This window comes from Pholis gunnellus, assembly GCF_910591455.1.
Source record: "Pholis gunnellus genome assembly, chromosome: 9".
NCBI lineage: Eukaryota > Metazoa > Chordata > Actinopteri > Perciformes > Pholidae > Pholis > Pholis gunnellus.
Window position 1 is genome coordinate 15,912,498 of NC_136535.1, and position 17,811 is coordinate 15,930,308.

The 17,811-nt window shown below is 41.1% G+C and overlaps 1 protein-coding gene across 1 annotated transcript; it reads right to left on the bottom strand.

The window, feature by feature from the left end:
* Positions 1 to 625: 625 nt before the first annotated feature.
* Positions 626 to 15,124, bottom strand: LOC306700691 (BICD family-like cargo adapter 2). Its single transcript, XM_079165777.1, has 10 exons — positions 14,875 to 15,124; positions 13,003 to 13,218; positions 7,668 to 7,787; positions 6,638 to 6,784; positions 5,964 to 6,146; positions 4,592 to 4,756; positions 3,944 to 4,021; positions 3,447 to 3,559; positions 2,777 to 2,897; positions 626 to 1,580 (listed from the first exon to the last, which is right to left on the bottom strand). The coding sequence occupies exons 1-10, from the start codon at positions 15,118 to 15,120 to the stop codon at positions 1,332 to 1,334; spliced, it is 1,638 nt and encodes a 545-aa protein (XP_079021903.1). The 5' UTR covers positions 15,121 to 15,124; the 3' UTR covers positions 626 to 1,331.
* Between the last annotated feature and the right edge of the window lie 2,687 nt (positions 15,125 to 17,811).

The window sequence follows — 17,811 nt, forward strand, 5'->3', positions numbered from 1 at the left end:
GGCCGTAGTTACATGTTTTACTTAAATTGCCTTTTAATTCATTAATAATCTTTTGACATATACCCCATTTAATCATTTAGTCTGATTCTTTTAATAAAAACATTTGATGGTGCCAGTGTCTCCTCGGTATGTATTTGCTTTGGAATATGGGTTACAAAGTCCGAATGCACTACATACATACTACACAGTTAATTGGCTCCTTGCCTGACCTTTTAATTCTCTGCAGACCTAGGTCATTCAGGTGAACAATGATTAAACCTCTTTTTAACAAAAACTAGATTGACATTGACAAAAAAGGTTTTTTTTTCATACTCACCTTCTTCCTGCTGCTTCTTTCAAACTAATCTACGTCCATCTTTCTTTGTACCTCACATAAGGCTGCCTCTCTAGTAAGTTCTTTCGACACTTGTTTTCAATTTGTGTATTTGTCACACAATCTCAGTTCACGGTCATCCTGGGGCCAGTGCTGCATTTTGATATTGTAAAGTAACTCTTTGTATTGTAACTCTCTAAATTGAAGACATGTTTTATCTATATTGTGTTTGTTCTGAACACCAACACTCAAAACCTTTCAGGATAATTTGATGTTTTTATGAAAGGATTCCAGATGTGGTCATTCAGACAGTTCAGGGAACAACCCAGTTTGTACTGAGCAGCTTTAATTTTGAACATTGAGTCACAGAACATACATGTGTCAGCTATACACAGATTCATACCACACCAAGTCATCCTTCAGAGAACAAAAACAAAATTGTAAAAAATAACAGCTATCTCAGTGTACACAAAGACATACAGTGTTTCTTGTACAATGAACATTTTCACATATTTAGCTTTTGAGCAAAGCCGGCAGTAAAACATATAACTTCTCACATCAAACTTGGTATGCTAAGTCTTGGTATGCTACACCGTTTGATCGTTTATCTCCTGACAGTACTTCTCTCTCACTCTTTGATCTGTGACATTAAATTATCTGAACAAATACTCTCCATTGATCTACACCTGCCATATATAGTCTCAGACATAAAGACATTCACAATATTATGAAATAAGGCACAGTATTTACAGTCTCAAGCAAACCCTCGAATGCAATTGTGAAAAATTAGTGTTGTCACAATTTAGGTTTTAGGAAGGCTCAGCCTCCCAATGAAATGTGTAAGATTAAGGGCCAATTTGACAAGTCTTTGTCCGCAGTGGCTCTGTTGTTCATCACTGAATTAGTGTCTTTATAGCTTCTTTTCACCACACATGATGTACTGGAAGCTGCACTTGTGACTTCCCTCTGACCCATCCTCCTGGTACATCCTCTCCTCAGCACTCAGGAGGTATAGCACTCACTGTCCATTGTTTGCCCCTTTCCCCCGTCTTAACCAGTCCCTCCAGGGGGATTGAGTTTTGCCCTGATTAGCGTCTGAACTCCAGGTGGAGGAGGAGGAGGAGGAGGAGGGCTGGCGTGACCAGGTGGAGGCCGTCTTGCTGGGCCTGCGGAAGAAAGACGTGCTGTTGGGGGTGGACTTCTTCTGAGGATGCTCCATCTGCTGCTGGGACCTGAGCTGCTGGTTGATGATGATCTGGATGTCGTCCTGAGGAAAGGTGGAGAGGAAGAGATAATCAGCAGGACGTCTGAGGAGCAGTGACTCAACAATATCGACACCGCCCTTATATCATTCAAACTCACTATGCAGTACAGTTATATGACTGTATCAGATTTGAACACTGCTTGGTTGTTAACAATGTGCCCCTATGACCTTATTTGTCACTGCTCATTGGTGTTTTACTCTTAAAAAAGGATCAATCAATGTATTTTAAATTGTACTTAGAGGAAAAGTTAAGCAATATTCTGTATATTTCTTATTGTCAACAAATCCCATGAAAAGACCGGAACCAACGATGAATTGATCTATTAACAAGTATCGTCTCCGTAGCTAAACTCTGATATACTGTAGCTTCCTCTGTCTCTTAGAGCTCCATTGTTAAACACATCAATTAGACACACCGTTGATTCACTACAAAGAACCTGGGTACTGCAGTTCATGCTGCTGCAGTAAATACTAAATGTGTATTCATTTGCAGACAAAAAAAAATGATCTCCAACAAAATAAGTATTTACCCCTGTTTGAGTAAAATGTTCTTAACTATAGTGCCCAGCTGTTTGAGGAAACAATGGAGTCCGTTTTAAATTTAAAACTATAGATTTGTGAACCGCTTTTAAAGATTGATTTCTAGGACCCAATGGGAACAAAGCTGAGAGCCAGAGAGATGGAGTATTGAGAGATTAACACGTCTGGTTTCACAGGATTTATTAACAATGAGAGAAATTGAAAGGAGTATGTTGACAGATAATTTTTCCTGATCATTGAAGATAATAATATACTTCTGTTTTCAGCCAACATCAAAATATTATCTTCAACCAAACGCTAGAGATCATAACCTCCGGCAGATGGCTCTTCTCTGCGCAGTGCATCAGCAGCAGAAGGACTCTGTGACAGAAACACCTGCTGCTCATATTCTTCCAAACTGACAGAGCTGAGAGAGATACGGCTGCGTCTGTCCCTGACCTCCCTCCGGTCTTTTCAATCTATCACTACAACTTTAGTTTGATGCCGATCTTAACGATTTTAAATATTTGTGTTCATATTTGTGTTTTTCATTAAGCAGGAGATGTGCTAACGAATTCCAAGGCAGTTTGGGACAAAGAGACAGCATGAGAGATGGCTTGAAGTGCAGTGGACTGAATGCGATGGACAAAACGCTCTACGGAGAGAAAAAGGGATCTCACCTGCCAGGCCTCCAGCTCCTGTGACAGCTCCAGTTTACGTTGGATAGCTTCTAATAACTGGTTGTTGAGAGACATCATGTCGTTTTTACTTCTCACCAACTCGCCCTCCATCAGGTTTTTCCTAGCAAGAAATGATGAAACCTCTTTAGTCACATCACGGTCGTATACAAGAATATATTCAAACTCATAACTATGGCTGCAAGAGAAGCCGTCTAAAAGAAAACTATGAATTATGTCTCTCTCTTTGTTTTGCAAACAGTGCTCAAAGTGAGCTCTTTTCTGTCCTTTCCATATCAAATTCTCTTTGCAATCATAATCATGCAGAGCCAGCAAGTTTAGTCTTAAAGCTTTTGGGGTGTTATCGATAGTAGTAATAATGGTCCAAAATGATATTGCTTAGTTTTAAGAAAAAATACTTTTACAGATTTTTTTGACGGAAGACCCCCAAACCCAATACCTCCTCGTATCTTTTATTCACTGTGGAAATTCAGAATGTAATAGTGATTGCTGATACAGATGCCACAGACTGGCACTTGTTTCTATTCCCCTTCAAGCACTGTTTGCAACACATGTAATCACCCAAAATTTGCAGAATTATTCTATCAAATATAACAGCTGTTCCCAAACGCTGTCAAGGGAGAATATTGAGGGGAAAAAACGAGGTTCTCACTTGGCTATGGCTTCATCTCGGTCTCTGATGGCCTGTTGGACGACTTCAGCCTGTTCCTGCACATTCTGCAGCTTCTGTTTCAGGTCAGTGTTTTCCTGCTGCAGCTGGACGTTCTAGAGGAAGAAGACATTGACTGCGTTTAGACCACCGTGTGAAACTTACTGCATACGTCCCCTCTTTATATGTATTTAACACAATAAAGGCTGCGCTGTTGCACTAAAACGTTACATTATACCGAATAAAGTTTAATCTTTTGATTCCTCTGGAGCTTACAAAGAGCCAAAGAAAGATTGTCATTTTGAAGGGAAAAAGAATCAAACATGAGAATATAACTCCAGTAGACATGCTCTAAAAATGTCACTGAATCTTTCTACGACACTAAGATGGATAACAGTGACAGCAGCACGGCCTGCAATGACGCAACCAAATCCTAAAATAATGGGCCGCTATGTGCGCTGCGCCTCTCTGACAGACGTGTTCGTTCATCACTGGGTTACCTGATCTCTCAGCTCCTGTGCTGCGCTCGGATTCCCACACTGATCGCCCGTCTGGTCGACAAAAGCTTGATTCAGCTCCTGGAACAGAGACATTAACAAAGAGATCAGGTGTCGGCGGTGCATTTCACAGAGATTTACACCAAAAAGGAGCTTCTGTTGTGTTGGCCTCTTTGCAAGGTGCTCCGATGGAGGAATGGGGTGGGCGGGAATATTTAGTTACACGGGTAAATTCCTGCTGTCTGAACGCCATGACACACAACTGGACAATTGTAAATGCTTGCTCGTGGCAAATAGATACTCAGCAAAGCAGCAATTGCAACAAGTAATTGGCATCCATTGCATAAACAAGGACACACACACACACTTCCTAAGAATGGTTCAGTGTGACGACACTACGGTGCTTCTAACAGCCACCAGGGGGATAGAGAGGCCAACCATGAAATAATTGATGAAAGTGGTATACAAGGAGATTAATGTCTACATAATTTGGCCTCTAATAACAAAGTGGCAAAGTCATTCCACTTTCAGGTTTGTTGCGGTTTTCTGGATCATGAAAAGCCACAGTGTCCTACTTTGATTTGAAAGAACAAGGTCAGCCTTTTGTTTTGCGTTTCCTCTCCTGCTCCACTTGCTCATTCTGTGGCTCACCTGAGGGCCGGATGTCAGTGCCAGGGTTTGGGCCACTCCCTTCAGCCGATGCAGCATCGCGTGCAGGTCTTCCTGTTGATCCACGACCTCTGACCTCCCTGAGCCGTTCAGTTTCTGGGTCAGTGGGAGCAGTAACTGAAGGATGGACCCCATTTCTTGTGTAATCTAAGTGGAACAGAAGAGGGGGCATGTTAAATTTGTGTTAATTAACGATTAACTGTCTGTGTATACAAGTGTTGAGTTACTCTCACTTCTCATAAGCGGCTGCTACTGTGCATCTGGAATACATTAAAAGAGCTAACATGTTTTAATGAAAGGTAAGCCTTTACTCAAAAACGTGGTATTTCTCTCCCCCTTTTCCTTTTAGCGGCATGCTTCTTGAGTGACATCAATTATTTACACACTGGGAGGTGCAAGCATTACCTCATAACTTTATTTAACTTCCCTGAGTCATATGTCACATGATGATACTGATCTCATGACAACTCAACAAAGATGTCTTGAGGCTGCTCTTCATGCAGTAAAAAAGATGATCATATGATTTTCTATGATGCGTTAAAAAAAAAAAAAAACTCTCCAACATTGTGGCTGTGACAAACAGGAAACGTAGTGAATGACTCATGAGTGCAGTTATACATCACATTTTCCTGCTGGAACCAAACAGTAGACACCCAGAGAGTGAGCATTAGAAGACTTGGCTTCACGGTCGGTCTGTTTTCCTGTTCTCTCTCAGACATAATTCAGAGAAACAAGTCTTATCTAATGTTTCTTTGTGGCCTTTTCACTTTGAAAACAAGGACCTTCACACCTCCTCCTGTCTTTTTCTCATGTCAAGTCACACTGTCCGAGAGAACTTGTTCAGAATGTTCTTCTCACTGCAATAACATTTACACAGGTTTCCTATAATTTTACTTTTAGATAATGTTATTTTCTGCTGACACCTTTCTGTTATCTCACTGTACAAGTCTTCCAGTAAAGACATTCTTTAATATTCCTGTTTCCAGTCATCACAGGAAAACAATTTCCCCTCAAACCACGTGACTCAATGTTGGCAGGACTACAGCAGAACGAGCCCACAACTAACACTTGCCGACCACAGAATGAAAACATAGTATAAACTAGCTAAACGTGTAGCTAAACTACTCTGGTGTGATTTACAGCACTGTGCTTGATTTACAGCGTCTCTGCCTCGTCCTTCAGGCTGGTTGTGTCATTCAGATAAACTGAGTATTTCTTACTTCTGGGCCAGTGTCGAGTTCCCTTTAACATTTTTTTATCTTAATTCCCCGACAGCCAAATCTTTCTACCGTTCTGGCTTGAAGGTTTAAAACACCGTAGTCCGACGGTGCTGGAGAGTAATCTGCTTTAGTACCTCTTCTTTGCTGACTCCTAGCCCCGCCGTCTCCAGGCTGCTCTCCAGCTCGGACAGCAGGGAGGCGTCTCCGTGGCTCCTGCCTTCCTGCAGGGACACCTCCTCCTGAAGCTCCTCCACCTGGGCCTGCAGCTGCTGTGAGCGACCCCGCGCCGCCTCCACCTCCTGAAACGCCCCGGCTAGCTGAAAACACAAGGAGGCGCATGAACACACACACGAACATGGAGACAAAACCTGCAGCCACAAACATGAATCTGTAGTAAACAACAACTACAACAACTGATAGAGATGAAGATAAGACATGAATCCCATTACATTGATGATAAACAGAGAGATGAATATGATAACACAAACACACTTTAACCTAAAGACATATGTGCTTTTTAAAAAGCCGTCGTGAGACTTTTTACTGCCAACGTTCAGTGAGAGAGAAATCCTGACGTGCCAGATTCCAGCCTGCAGCCCAACATGAAAGTAAATAAACACGAGAGGAATCCAGATTTGCAAGTGACAGTTACAATGACGGGGATGAGGTGATTGTCTAGCAATGCCCTACACAATCCCACCGAAACCCAGGCCGGCGGGCTGGGAGCAGAAAACCCCTTTGTTATTGAAGGCCCTTTCATTCATACACCAACCGCACTGAGCCGTTTTGTGTTGCCTCATCTACGTACCTGTTGGCTGTGCTGCTGTTTGAGTTGGTCATGCAGAGCCAGGCGTGTGTGTAAAGAGGCCAGACTCGCCCTCAGCTCAGTGTTTTCTTGACACACACTCTCCAAACGCTCCTCCAGCAGCTGCTCCTTCTGGGTGAGACGCAGCACCTAAAAGACAAACACACACATCATAAATGGGATTTAAAAAAAAGTTATTTCTTCTCGGAAAAGAAAACTAACTCCCACTACGCCCTTGCGCCACACCGTATCAAATCAAATGATGTGTTTGGAGAGGTACCAAGAATATTTGGAAGTTTTTTCACTTGACTTTACTTTCCCTGAAAAAACGAAACATTGTTTGTTGTGGGACGGTTCCTTAGTTTCTCTTCTCTGGAAATCAGTAACTAAAAGTGTTGAAGGGTGGTTGCATAAGAAATGATCAGAATCTCCCCGACTGTGTTTATTAGGAGACAGCTGGCCTCTTCCACCACAAGGTATATCCACACAACAATTCAGACTTACATTGGCTCTTCAAGGATGGTTCTCAGACAAAGCTTGACTTTGCTAAATGAGTAAAATGAATGATGATATTGCCTTTTTTTAAATCTATAATCGAAAGGACCAATAATTATCAAGTTCTCATTTTTTTACATTCATATAAAGTAAGTAAACATGACAGGAAGTGAAAATGAAATGCCTCAATTTTGTATTAGGTTGTAGTTTTCTTTGTACCCTTTTTCTGTTTACTTTATTGTGTTGAATTATGTTCCTCATGTATTAGACAACACACAACAAAATGTTCCTCTCTAAGTGACACTAAATACATGAACATGCAGCAGCTGGCAACACAATCAAGACTTTTGACAGGAAATATAATACGATAACACACACACAGGCACACTGGTACTGTGTGTTCTGGTCATCCTGTTTGTGTGAGTACATGATGCTCTCAAGTCTGGAAACATTGTACTTGATCATCCTTTTCACCTTTAGGATTAGCTTTGGTTGCAGCATTTAGAGGTACATATCCAGTAAACGGCGCGGTAGCTACCTGCTCCCTCATGGCACTGATCAGCTCCTCGTCCTGCGGCCGGTTGTGGCTTCCTTTTTGTCGGAGCTCCTGTTTCAGAGCCTGCAGCTCACTGGACATGGCTCTCTCCACCTCCATCGCCTACACAATCAAGAACACACCAGAGAGAAAACATAGACACATGAGATTCACAAATGGAGTGAAAGAAAAGCTGGCTTTTGAATTTGCAGGAAAGCCTTCTTTGTGCATTTTGTTTACTCAAAGTTCACTCAGAAAAGTGGAATCATGCACTTTTAGCTGCCGACTTGAAACTCCAAAACAAAGCTTGCCTGAGGGATGAACTTTAAGAGAATTGAGGCCACATTCTTGAATCTTAAAATAGCCAAATATATAGCAGGAATAAATCCTGTAATCTGCACCCAGATGAGTAGAAGCACAATATGATACCTCACTGAAAGGTGGGGATTAGGTGACTAAAATTGAATATGTGTCTTGTATGTTTTTTGCTGCGGGCCATGCAGCACAAGGAGAATGATAGAGGTTTGTTTTTGTATTGCCTTCAGAAGAACTGCTCATGGTTACAATATTCCCAGTTAGGGAACCCAGTGACCTTGAGTGGGGTCTAAAGATAAAATAGGATGATTAAAGGGTTAAGAAAGACAAAACTATGTTTATTTTTTACCATTTAAAGATTTAGCTTAATAATAAAATAATAATTTATAAATACATTTTCAGCTCTTAATGTTTTTTAAACTATTTAAGAGGGAAAAAATAGTATTATTTGAAGAACAGCTCATAACTCACGTTCACACAGTAAGACCATAACCATTGACCCTGTGGAGGTTTTGACCGGTTTGTATCACAAATACAAATGCAAAAGCAAGGAGCACGCAGCAACACGATGCACAATCCTGCCGATGGTTTCACTCTAATCAGTTGCTGTCAGTCAGCAACGAATGAGGTGTGGCAGCTATCAAACTTGCATATAAACAAAGTAGGATTTTAAATCAGAATAAAAATCTTTCCTGAGGATGGAAATACATTCAACACGTTAGGCCATGTTTCCCGTCTACCTCCTAGTTGTCAAACTTTCCAATGAAGGCGAAAATGCAAAAAAAATTAATATCTCAAATTCCACTTTTCTTAAGGAGGTCAAAAGCCAAAAGAGCTGGAAATCACAAACAAAAAGCAACACGACTCCTGTGATCACTCATCCGTGAAAAGATCAGAAATGATTAGCCAATCATTGGCAAACCACTTGTCATTAAGTGTTAAATAATGATTTCTATGTTTTGTCATCAGATACTTTCTCAACACGGATCTCTCAAACACAAACATTTGAAACATGAAAAGAATAAAACGAAGGGATCTTTGGAGTGATGAACTTCCAATCCCCCCCACCCACCCACCTACCCTCCAGTCCTGGTCTGAGACCCTCAGTTCCCCTTACTCAGCAGTTTGGTGGGCCCCTGTCAGGTCCCATCACCGCCACATAATACGAGATTAAAGGCCGGCCTCTGCAGCAGATGGAGCAGAGGGCATCTTGGTTGTGTCTGTGACATCATCACGCCACATTAGACAACAATGTGGCGGAGGATAAACTTGGACATCATGAGGGGGAAGCAGAGGGGGACAGCTTGTGTGTACGTGTTTGTAGGAGTGTACAGAGGAAGTGAGGCAGGCGCGAGTCTAAAATTAGTGTGTATGTGTGAGACAAAAGTAAAACCGGCAGTAATGGACAAACACAAAACATGGCATGCAGACACACTATGATGAGGGGGGGGGGGAGGGGGGGGGGGGCATTAAAGATGAACGTTTGTGTCCGTGAGTCGTCATTACCGCTGTCTCGTCAACACGGGCCCCTTCTCCACAAAAGAGGCAGCGACCCACTGAGAATCACCAAAACAGGAGTGGAAGGAGGACGCTCCATTTGGTAGAGACACAAAGATGATATCCCCTAACATGCCCCCCCCCCCCCCCCCCCCCCCCCCCAAGCCTCCACCGATCCAAACACTGAGGCATCTAACAGCTGACCCCCAGTTACAGCCGAGCCCCTCGGGGAGCACACAGAAAAGATGGCTATCCCCTGGGATGGTGGGATATAAGGGGGCGACATCAGAGGAGCAAATGAAAGATTTATATCTCTCCCTTTTTGTCCATGAGCTGCGTGACGCTGGTAGAAGGAGCAGAGGTCATGGGGGCTCGCCTCAATTCAAGCATCTCCTTTTACAATAACGGAAATCTCACAGCAAGAGATTTGTCACAGTCGTTCAAAAACACACGCTGAAAAAAATATTTAATTTACACCCTTGTTGTTAAAAAGGGCCAAATAATTGGCTAGCAACTAATACTTTTTTTTAAATATCAATAAATCAGCTAATTCTTGTTTCAATAAATCAATGAATCATTTAGAAATTAAATCTAAAAATCTAATATCAGATCTGCAGCAATTAGTCGACAAAAAACGGATCATTTAACAACTATTTTAATGATGAAATATTCATTTTTGAAGTAAAAATGGCTTATACCAGCTAGATCCAGCCTCTCAAATGTGATGAGTTGATGCTTTTGAGTGACACATGATAGTAAACTAAATACCTTTGTTGGTTGGACAAACCAGATATTTGAAACCACTTCACTGTGGGCTTGTGGAAAAACAGGCAATTTACACCATTTTCTTGACAAAATTATTAATCAAGAAAAACGTTGGTCAGCATAAACTGTGATAAGACTAATGGTTGTACTGAATTTACCTCCAAGGATATGTTATTGAATTATTTTCCCAAGAAACGGTGAATATCATCAACATTTCCAGCTTATCATCCAACAATCTTACTCCCTCTGCAGTCTGGCATTTCTTATCCAGTAGATATTTGTTTATATGATGTAAGGCTGTGGACCATTTTCTTGCACAAGAGTCAAACTAAATTAGCAAAATGTGCTAATCAAATGTGTAATCCTTCAGAGTAAATAATGTCATACATTTCAGATTATATCTACTTTTTTTAACCTTCAGTGAGTGGATTAAATAATTCAAGACATGCATCAGACACAAGATAAACTCATTAATGCTGGATTTCAGTGTCCCCACAATGTGTGTCAGCTGCAGGAATGATATGTACTCAGAAGGAAAACACTCTGACCTCACTTAACATCTACTTTCCTCAGCTGCTGTCTAAAAGTCAGCACTGAACCATGTGACAAATTGGCACACGTCAAAATTGTTTTTAAAATGCAGCCGCTTCCTCAAAATGCACCAGGATGAAGAGTCATAGCAAACCTTTCCTCTCGCATCGGAGCTTTGCTGCTGCTTGTAAACATTAAGAATTATTTCTCGCTCAGGTTTCTGTGGTGCGATACACGGATGCCCTCCTCCAGATTCCCGTCATGCTTTGGTTACACTTTCCCGATTAGGATATAGTGTTTCAAGCTCTCTGAACCCTGCATCAGCTCCATTATATGTACACTCACAATCTGTGAGATGCATAGTGTAAAGAAAACGGTTGGACAAATAATTACTGGTTCCAACATTGTCTTCTGGTCCCAAATGTGAATTTCTGCTGATTTTCTTAGTCTCTGATCACAGCATAATAAATATCTTTGAGTTTTGTGTTATTAGCCGAATAAAAACATTATATTGAGCATTATTTTTCACTATATTCTGCCATTTTACTGAGTAACCGATCACTAAATTCATTGAGAAAATAATAAACAGATTAAGGACACACTGTTCCAGTCGTAACTGTGGGAGCGTCTGAACAAACACACACAATCACAGAAATACACACACACACACAACTCACCACGGCAGAAACTACAGCACCTTTCACTACGTCTGGTAAAGACACGTCAGACATGCAGCTTCTTCTTCCTTCAGCACATTCGCTCTCTCTTCTGACTTTTTACAACCAAAAAGAGTCCAGAGTGAAACATGTCTGATGCCAAATAAAACATTTCCTCCACTTCCCTCTCCCCGAACAGTCCAAACAGAGATAGCTGTTTTTTTTTTTATCTAAATTGACTTTTTCCTGAACTTCTAGGGAGTCTGTTTTCCTCAGTAAGTGCTTCAGCCCAGTCGCAGAGGGGGTGGAGAAGACAATCATAGTTCCTTATTCTGCGGACCTTGACTCATGGGAGGGCTGTACACGGTTGTTTGGATACATTTTTAACTTGCGTTCAGGTTTGTTGCTCATTTTGAAGCAGCACAAGGAACCGCTTTACTAAGCAATCGGCCGTGTGTGACGGAAAACGTCACGACGACTGTAATGTTTCGTAAAAACATTCCCTGTTTTCGCAGTCTGGAAAAATACTCAAAACAAAAAGGTGTCCAGCTGTGGGATCCAATCAGCTCCTCCGTGTTAACTGATAAGAGGCAGTAAAATACTGTGTCACCGGTTTGATTTTCCACCCAAGTGTGCGCTCAAGAGCGAACACTGCTGATCATAAATGTTTGAACACATACAGCTGATAATGATCTGAATCAGACGTTATGTTGTCCATTACGTCACTACTGTACCTAAGCACCTTGTTGAAAGTTAACTTCGTGTTACTGAATAAACTGGATCTGGGTAAATAGATTATACTGTTCTCATGCAGGACAGATTATTATTTTCATAACCTATTAATCTAATAAACATATTTATTATATCTTATATCTTGTTTTGTTCAAAAACTCAAAGATGTTCAGTTTACAATGACATTAAAAACTGAAAGGCTGCAGGGAAAGAGCATGTTTGCCATTTTTGCTCATAAAACTAAACAAATAATTAAATGAACAAACATGCATCTTCCAGATCTTTTCTACTTTTCCTCCTCCCTCTGTCCTGGATCTAAAATCAAACCATGGGATTGACTTTCCCTCCCCTTCTTGTTTACATGTCGTTTACATTCTGCACCACAACAGCCCGGATCATTTGCCTGTAGTCAACAGCTGCGTTTCATAGCTACTAACTAACCAACTTCTGTCTCTGCTGCTCAGGAAACTCTCCCTTTTTTAAATTTTTTATCAACACCTGTGTTAGTGAGCATTTTGTCACGACCTTGTTCCGAGTCTGTGAACAGCCTGAGAGTTCGGCCTTGCTCTAGGGCAGATTGCAGAGTCAGACTGATACCCGAGCAGTTTGCAGAGAACATTGAGTTTCAGTGTGAGGATCGGGTGACAGCTCGTCTTATCTAGTTTGACTCAGACGACCAGGAGCTCAGGTGTTTGTTTCACAGAGGCTCAGTCACCTGTCGCAGCCAGGGAGCTTCTTTGAACCAAAGTCTACAGTTCCATCGCCTCTAGTTCAGACAGAATACCATTAAACACACACGGTATCTAAAAACCACAGGCCTTCTATCGAGGTATGGGACTCACAGTGTTGAGCTGCTCCCTGAGTCGCTGTGTGAGCTCGCTGTGCTCCAGCTGGGCTCGACTCTTGTCCCTCTCGGCCTCGCTGAGGGCCCGGGTGAGCCGCTCCACCTGGGCGCTCAGCTCCCTCACATCCCTCTCCAGGTCCAACACCTGGCTCTCCCACTGGGACTGGCAGCCCTCCAGCTTCAGCCGCAGCTCATGCCTGCCCTGCTCCAGCTCCTGCACAGGTGGGGGGGGAGAAGTAACGTCAATCCATGATTACAGTTGATTCAACGCGAGATGTTTATACTAAGCATAGGTTTGAAATTCTTCTTATCAGCAACAGGATGTTACAATGGTAACGTGTGGTTTTGAAATTTAATTTGGAGTGTCGAAACAGGCTCATTCAGAGCTGTGAAGCATCATGGGAAATGACAGCTGGAATCTCAATGAATGAATCTGTTTTTTCATATATTCCATTAGGCCTGAACCTATAAGTCAATTAATCGATCAATCGGTCGACAGAAAACGAGTCCACTACTTTGATAATTGAGTAATATCTTGAAGAATCATTCTTTTTCTTAAGTGGTAAAAATAGCTTAGTAGCGTTGAAACTTATCTTGAGCTTTAGGAAAATGGGAATTTATCACTATTCTCTGAAATTCTATAGACCAAATGATTAAATCACAAATCAGCAGATTATGATCGTTAGTGGCAGCCTTATATTCCATACAAGTATGTCCATTCATCAAACTCTCTCTCCGGCATATTCGATCAGTTTCAAGGCAGATACGTCTTTATTGCACTTTGCAAATTACTGATTGAAGTCGTAGTCACACATGATAAGATTGAACATCTGAATCATCAGCATTCACCCTGAGAAAAGCACAGAGGCCGTGATTTAGTCTGTCGCAACCACTCAGGTGTGTGATGCTGTGCAGCTTCACTACAAATACAAACTTGCGGACAACTTCTGTTCACCTGCTGTCGCTCACTTCATTGCTTTTAGATTCGTTGTCTTTAAGATATTCATTACATTTGGAGAATCCTCTCTGAGGCTCCCTGCTGACACCCTATAACTGCAGTTTGCTGCTTGTAAGTTAACTGCTGATGTTTCGGGAGGAGTTTGTGTCATACTAGTTTGATTCCTCAGCAGCAGGTTGACAAGTTCTTCCACAAGCTGTGAAGATCGCTTGCCTGACAAACATTTCAGTAGAGACGTTTCTCTGCGCTAGAAATACTTTTGTAGTCAGTGGAACAAAACAAAAGAGAGAGAACAATGAGAGCACAGAGGCATGGAGCCGATCAAAGGGAAGTTTAGTAAAGCAACAATTTCACATGGAACATTTCTGCCTGTTTACATGACAGCTACATTTCGGTGGATTCCCTATAAATATCTAATACATTGATTTACAATGTATTTTGGAATATATTGAATTATGTACAATCTGCTGTAGATCATACAGTATGGTTATATTATTTCTCAGCCCACCAATGTGTATTTCCTCCATTATTTGATCAAATGATGCTCTCTATTATCAAAATGAAGTGTTTAAAGTTGTCAATTGGACATATAACAATAAAGAAACAGCCAATTGGGTGTATTTCACATACATTTATATAATAAAAAGCCTATGACCTATGGTCTGTATAATTTGTGAAACCCTATTATTTAATATACTGGATTCTTTATACTTGTAAAGTTCCTCTATAGTCTGGTACAAACTATTTTAGAAAGTTGGAAGCGTTGTTATTGGCTTCCTTTTTTAATCAGGAAACAACTTCAAATAGCGGCAACCACGTTGTCAAATCTTTGATAACCACATATTTCACCAGAAAGCTTTCATTGCATATTAAAAGCATTTTAACTGTTAAATAAAAGCAGATTAATTTTACCTCCAGCTTGTCTGCGTACTCTTCATGAAGTTTGTCGCTCTGCTCTTTCAGCTGACAGTTTTCCAGGAGCAATGCGTTCCCCAGCTGGGCCGCCAAAATAACCTCTTCCTCCTTTTGTTTCAAAGCAGCCACAAGTTCATCGGGCTCTTGATAATCTGTCATTTCCTCCGCTCCGGAGTCGAAGTAGAAATCCTCCTCCAGGTCCATTTTCTTGGACTTGAAGCTCCATTCATCCAGTCGATCCATAACCGACAGGTGACTCAAACAAAAACGCACACCTCCGGATTAGATACCGTTTTAAACACACAGAGAAGACGCAGAAACACGTTGAAACAGAGCCGAGTCAAGAAGTTGTCCGTCCATGACACCGGGGTGCTCTTTCAGTGTGGATGTGTGTGTGGATGTGTGTGTGGTGGTTTGAGGTTTGGGCTCCACCTCGTCGGTAGGCTGCTCCGTCTGTCACCAGCACATGACTGTGCGTCTCTAGGGGGATGTGGCTTCACCTGAGCAACTGTTGCCAAACAGACTGACACCTGTCCTCGCGCTCACTGGTTTGTAGAGGAAAATTACCACAAAGCATGGAAACACCTGTGTTTTACTCTGTTACAAAGTATTAACATAAAAACATACTAAAGTACAAGTAGTAGAGAATTGCTAATTTCATAATAATGTATATTATATTAATAGATCATAATAATGTATATATTAATATATGTATCACTTTAATGTTGTAGCTGATAACGGTGGAGCTCATTTTAATTACTTATATACTGCTGTGTAGCTTAATCCATAATAATCTATCATATCTTTTTTTGTTGATGTTTTGTATAAATAATCTGAATATTTAACATAACAAGTAACTACATGTATGAAATCAATGTAGTGGGGTACAAAGTACAATATTTTCCTCAGAAAAGTAGTGAAGTGGAAGCATAAAGTAGAATTACTTGAGTAGAGTACAAGTGCCTCAAAAGTGTTCTTTAATACAGTAGTTGAGTAAACGTACTCCCTTACGTTCCACAACTGTATGTGCTTAAATGCAACAAATTCTACTTTATTCAAGATGTTTGTTGACCAAATTCTACACATCACCACAATGTATTACCTCAAAAATACCCGAGCACTGGATCAACACCTCGCTGGTGTAATATAAAAAATACAAGATTAGAATAAAGTAAAATTATAGGTTTCACCAACTATTCAATATGTAGAACATGGATTTCTAATTGTCCAGTCATTAGAATATTTTCTAATATCCATTGTGTTTCTAATTCTGAATATTAAACAGTTTCTAAGTGGATTTTACAGAAAATGTATCATATAACGATGTATATATATATCAATATTGTACAACAACATTTCATGAAACCCATTCCTAATCAACTCTTAATCATCTAACAAGATATATTGAATCATTTTTAAATTAGTGATACATTTTGGATCTTCACTGCACATATAACCAAAAACATGTTTTGGATGCCCACAGTATATTATACTCTATACCTTCATGATATTTTGAAGTATGGCAGTGAATATGACTCTGAGGGAATCACCGTTTCATTCATCCATCCACCTAACAAGTGCTCAACAAGTCCACCGAGAGGGGAGTATCTGGTTGCTTTGTCTGGCTGCTTGCCAGAGGTGAAAGGTCAGCACCCCGCAAGGTTTCGTGGAGCAGAGGGCAGTGTCGGGGGAATAAAAGACGCAGCATCCTGATGCATGGCAGGGCCTTTGTTGTCGAGGGGCGGCACCGTTTCTGTACATATGGCAGCAGGGGCCAGGCAAACGTAGGAGGCTCAATCTTGACGCACACCGCCACCGAGTTCATTGTTCCTTTTCAGTTTACATGCTGCTGATGGAGGGGCTTGTTGCCATGAGTGGGACACATGTGGTCAAGCTGTGCTCAATGAGGAGAGGAGACAAAACATTCAGACAAAGCTAATGAAGCAGCACGCGTGCCTGAGTGTGTGTGTGTGTGTGTGTGTGTGTGTGTGTGTGTGTGTGTGTGTGTGTGTGTGTGTGTGTGTGTGTGTGTGTGTGTGTGTGTGTGTGTGTGTGTGTGTGTGTGTGTGTGTGTGTGCACAGTCATATGTCAGAGGAAGGGACAGTCTTATTAGTTATTTGGCAAAAGCTTCTTTCACCACCAATAAAGATGAGAGTTTCTTCTGCTGAGTCAGACCACAGAGGACTCTCCTACTTTGCTCTCACAGTGATGACACCACTCAAATCCAAAGTTTTCTGCTGCACCAGCTTCTGCTGGAGCTGTGAAGAAGAAATTGACCCAAAGCTACCAAAGCAGAACCGACAACCACAAAAGCATGGCTTTTCTCTGCCTGCATCAGCAACACTTGTGATAGTGTTGAGAGTGCTGAGTGTGCCAAAGTATGCCCTTCTTGTCATAATGAAGATGAAGAGAATAATGTAGCTGAGCCAAACCATTGTGAGTGACATCATGATTTTCTAAAATCACCTCCAGTAAATAAGATCCCCATCATTACGTCCACCAATGACCAGAAGATGAAGGCTGATGTCATTACATCCATAGAGTGGGAGAAATAAATGAAGTGTTTGTGTTTGGCTACTACTCATTTAATACATCCATATTTTTACAAGATAAATTAACAGCGAGTAACACAGTGAAACAGTAAGACAGTATATTTTCATAATGTATCAAAAGTGAAAAACACCATTATGCAGAATAGCTCCTTATATATTGGATAATATTTTCACTGTAGCATTAACATGTTGGTTGAGGTGGAGCCAATAACAACTTTATTTAGGTGCTTCATTGATAAATGAGGTGAAGTAAAAAGTACAATATTTCCTCTGAGATGTGGTGGCTTAGAAGTATTAAGTAGCATTGAATGGAAATACACAAGTAGTACAAGTACCTCAATATTGCACTGCAGTACTTGATTAAATTAGTGTTTGAAGGCC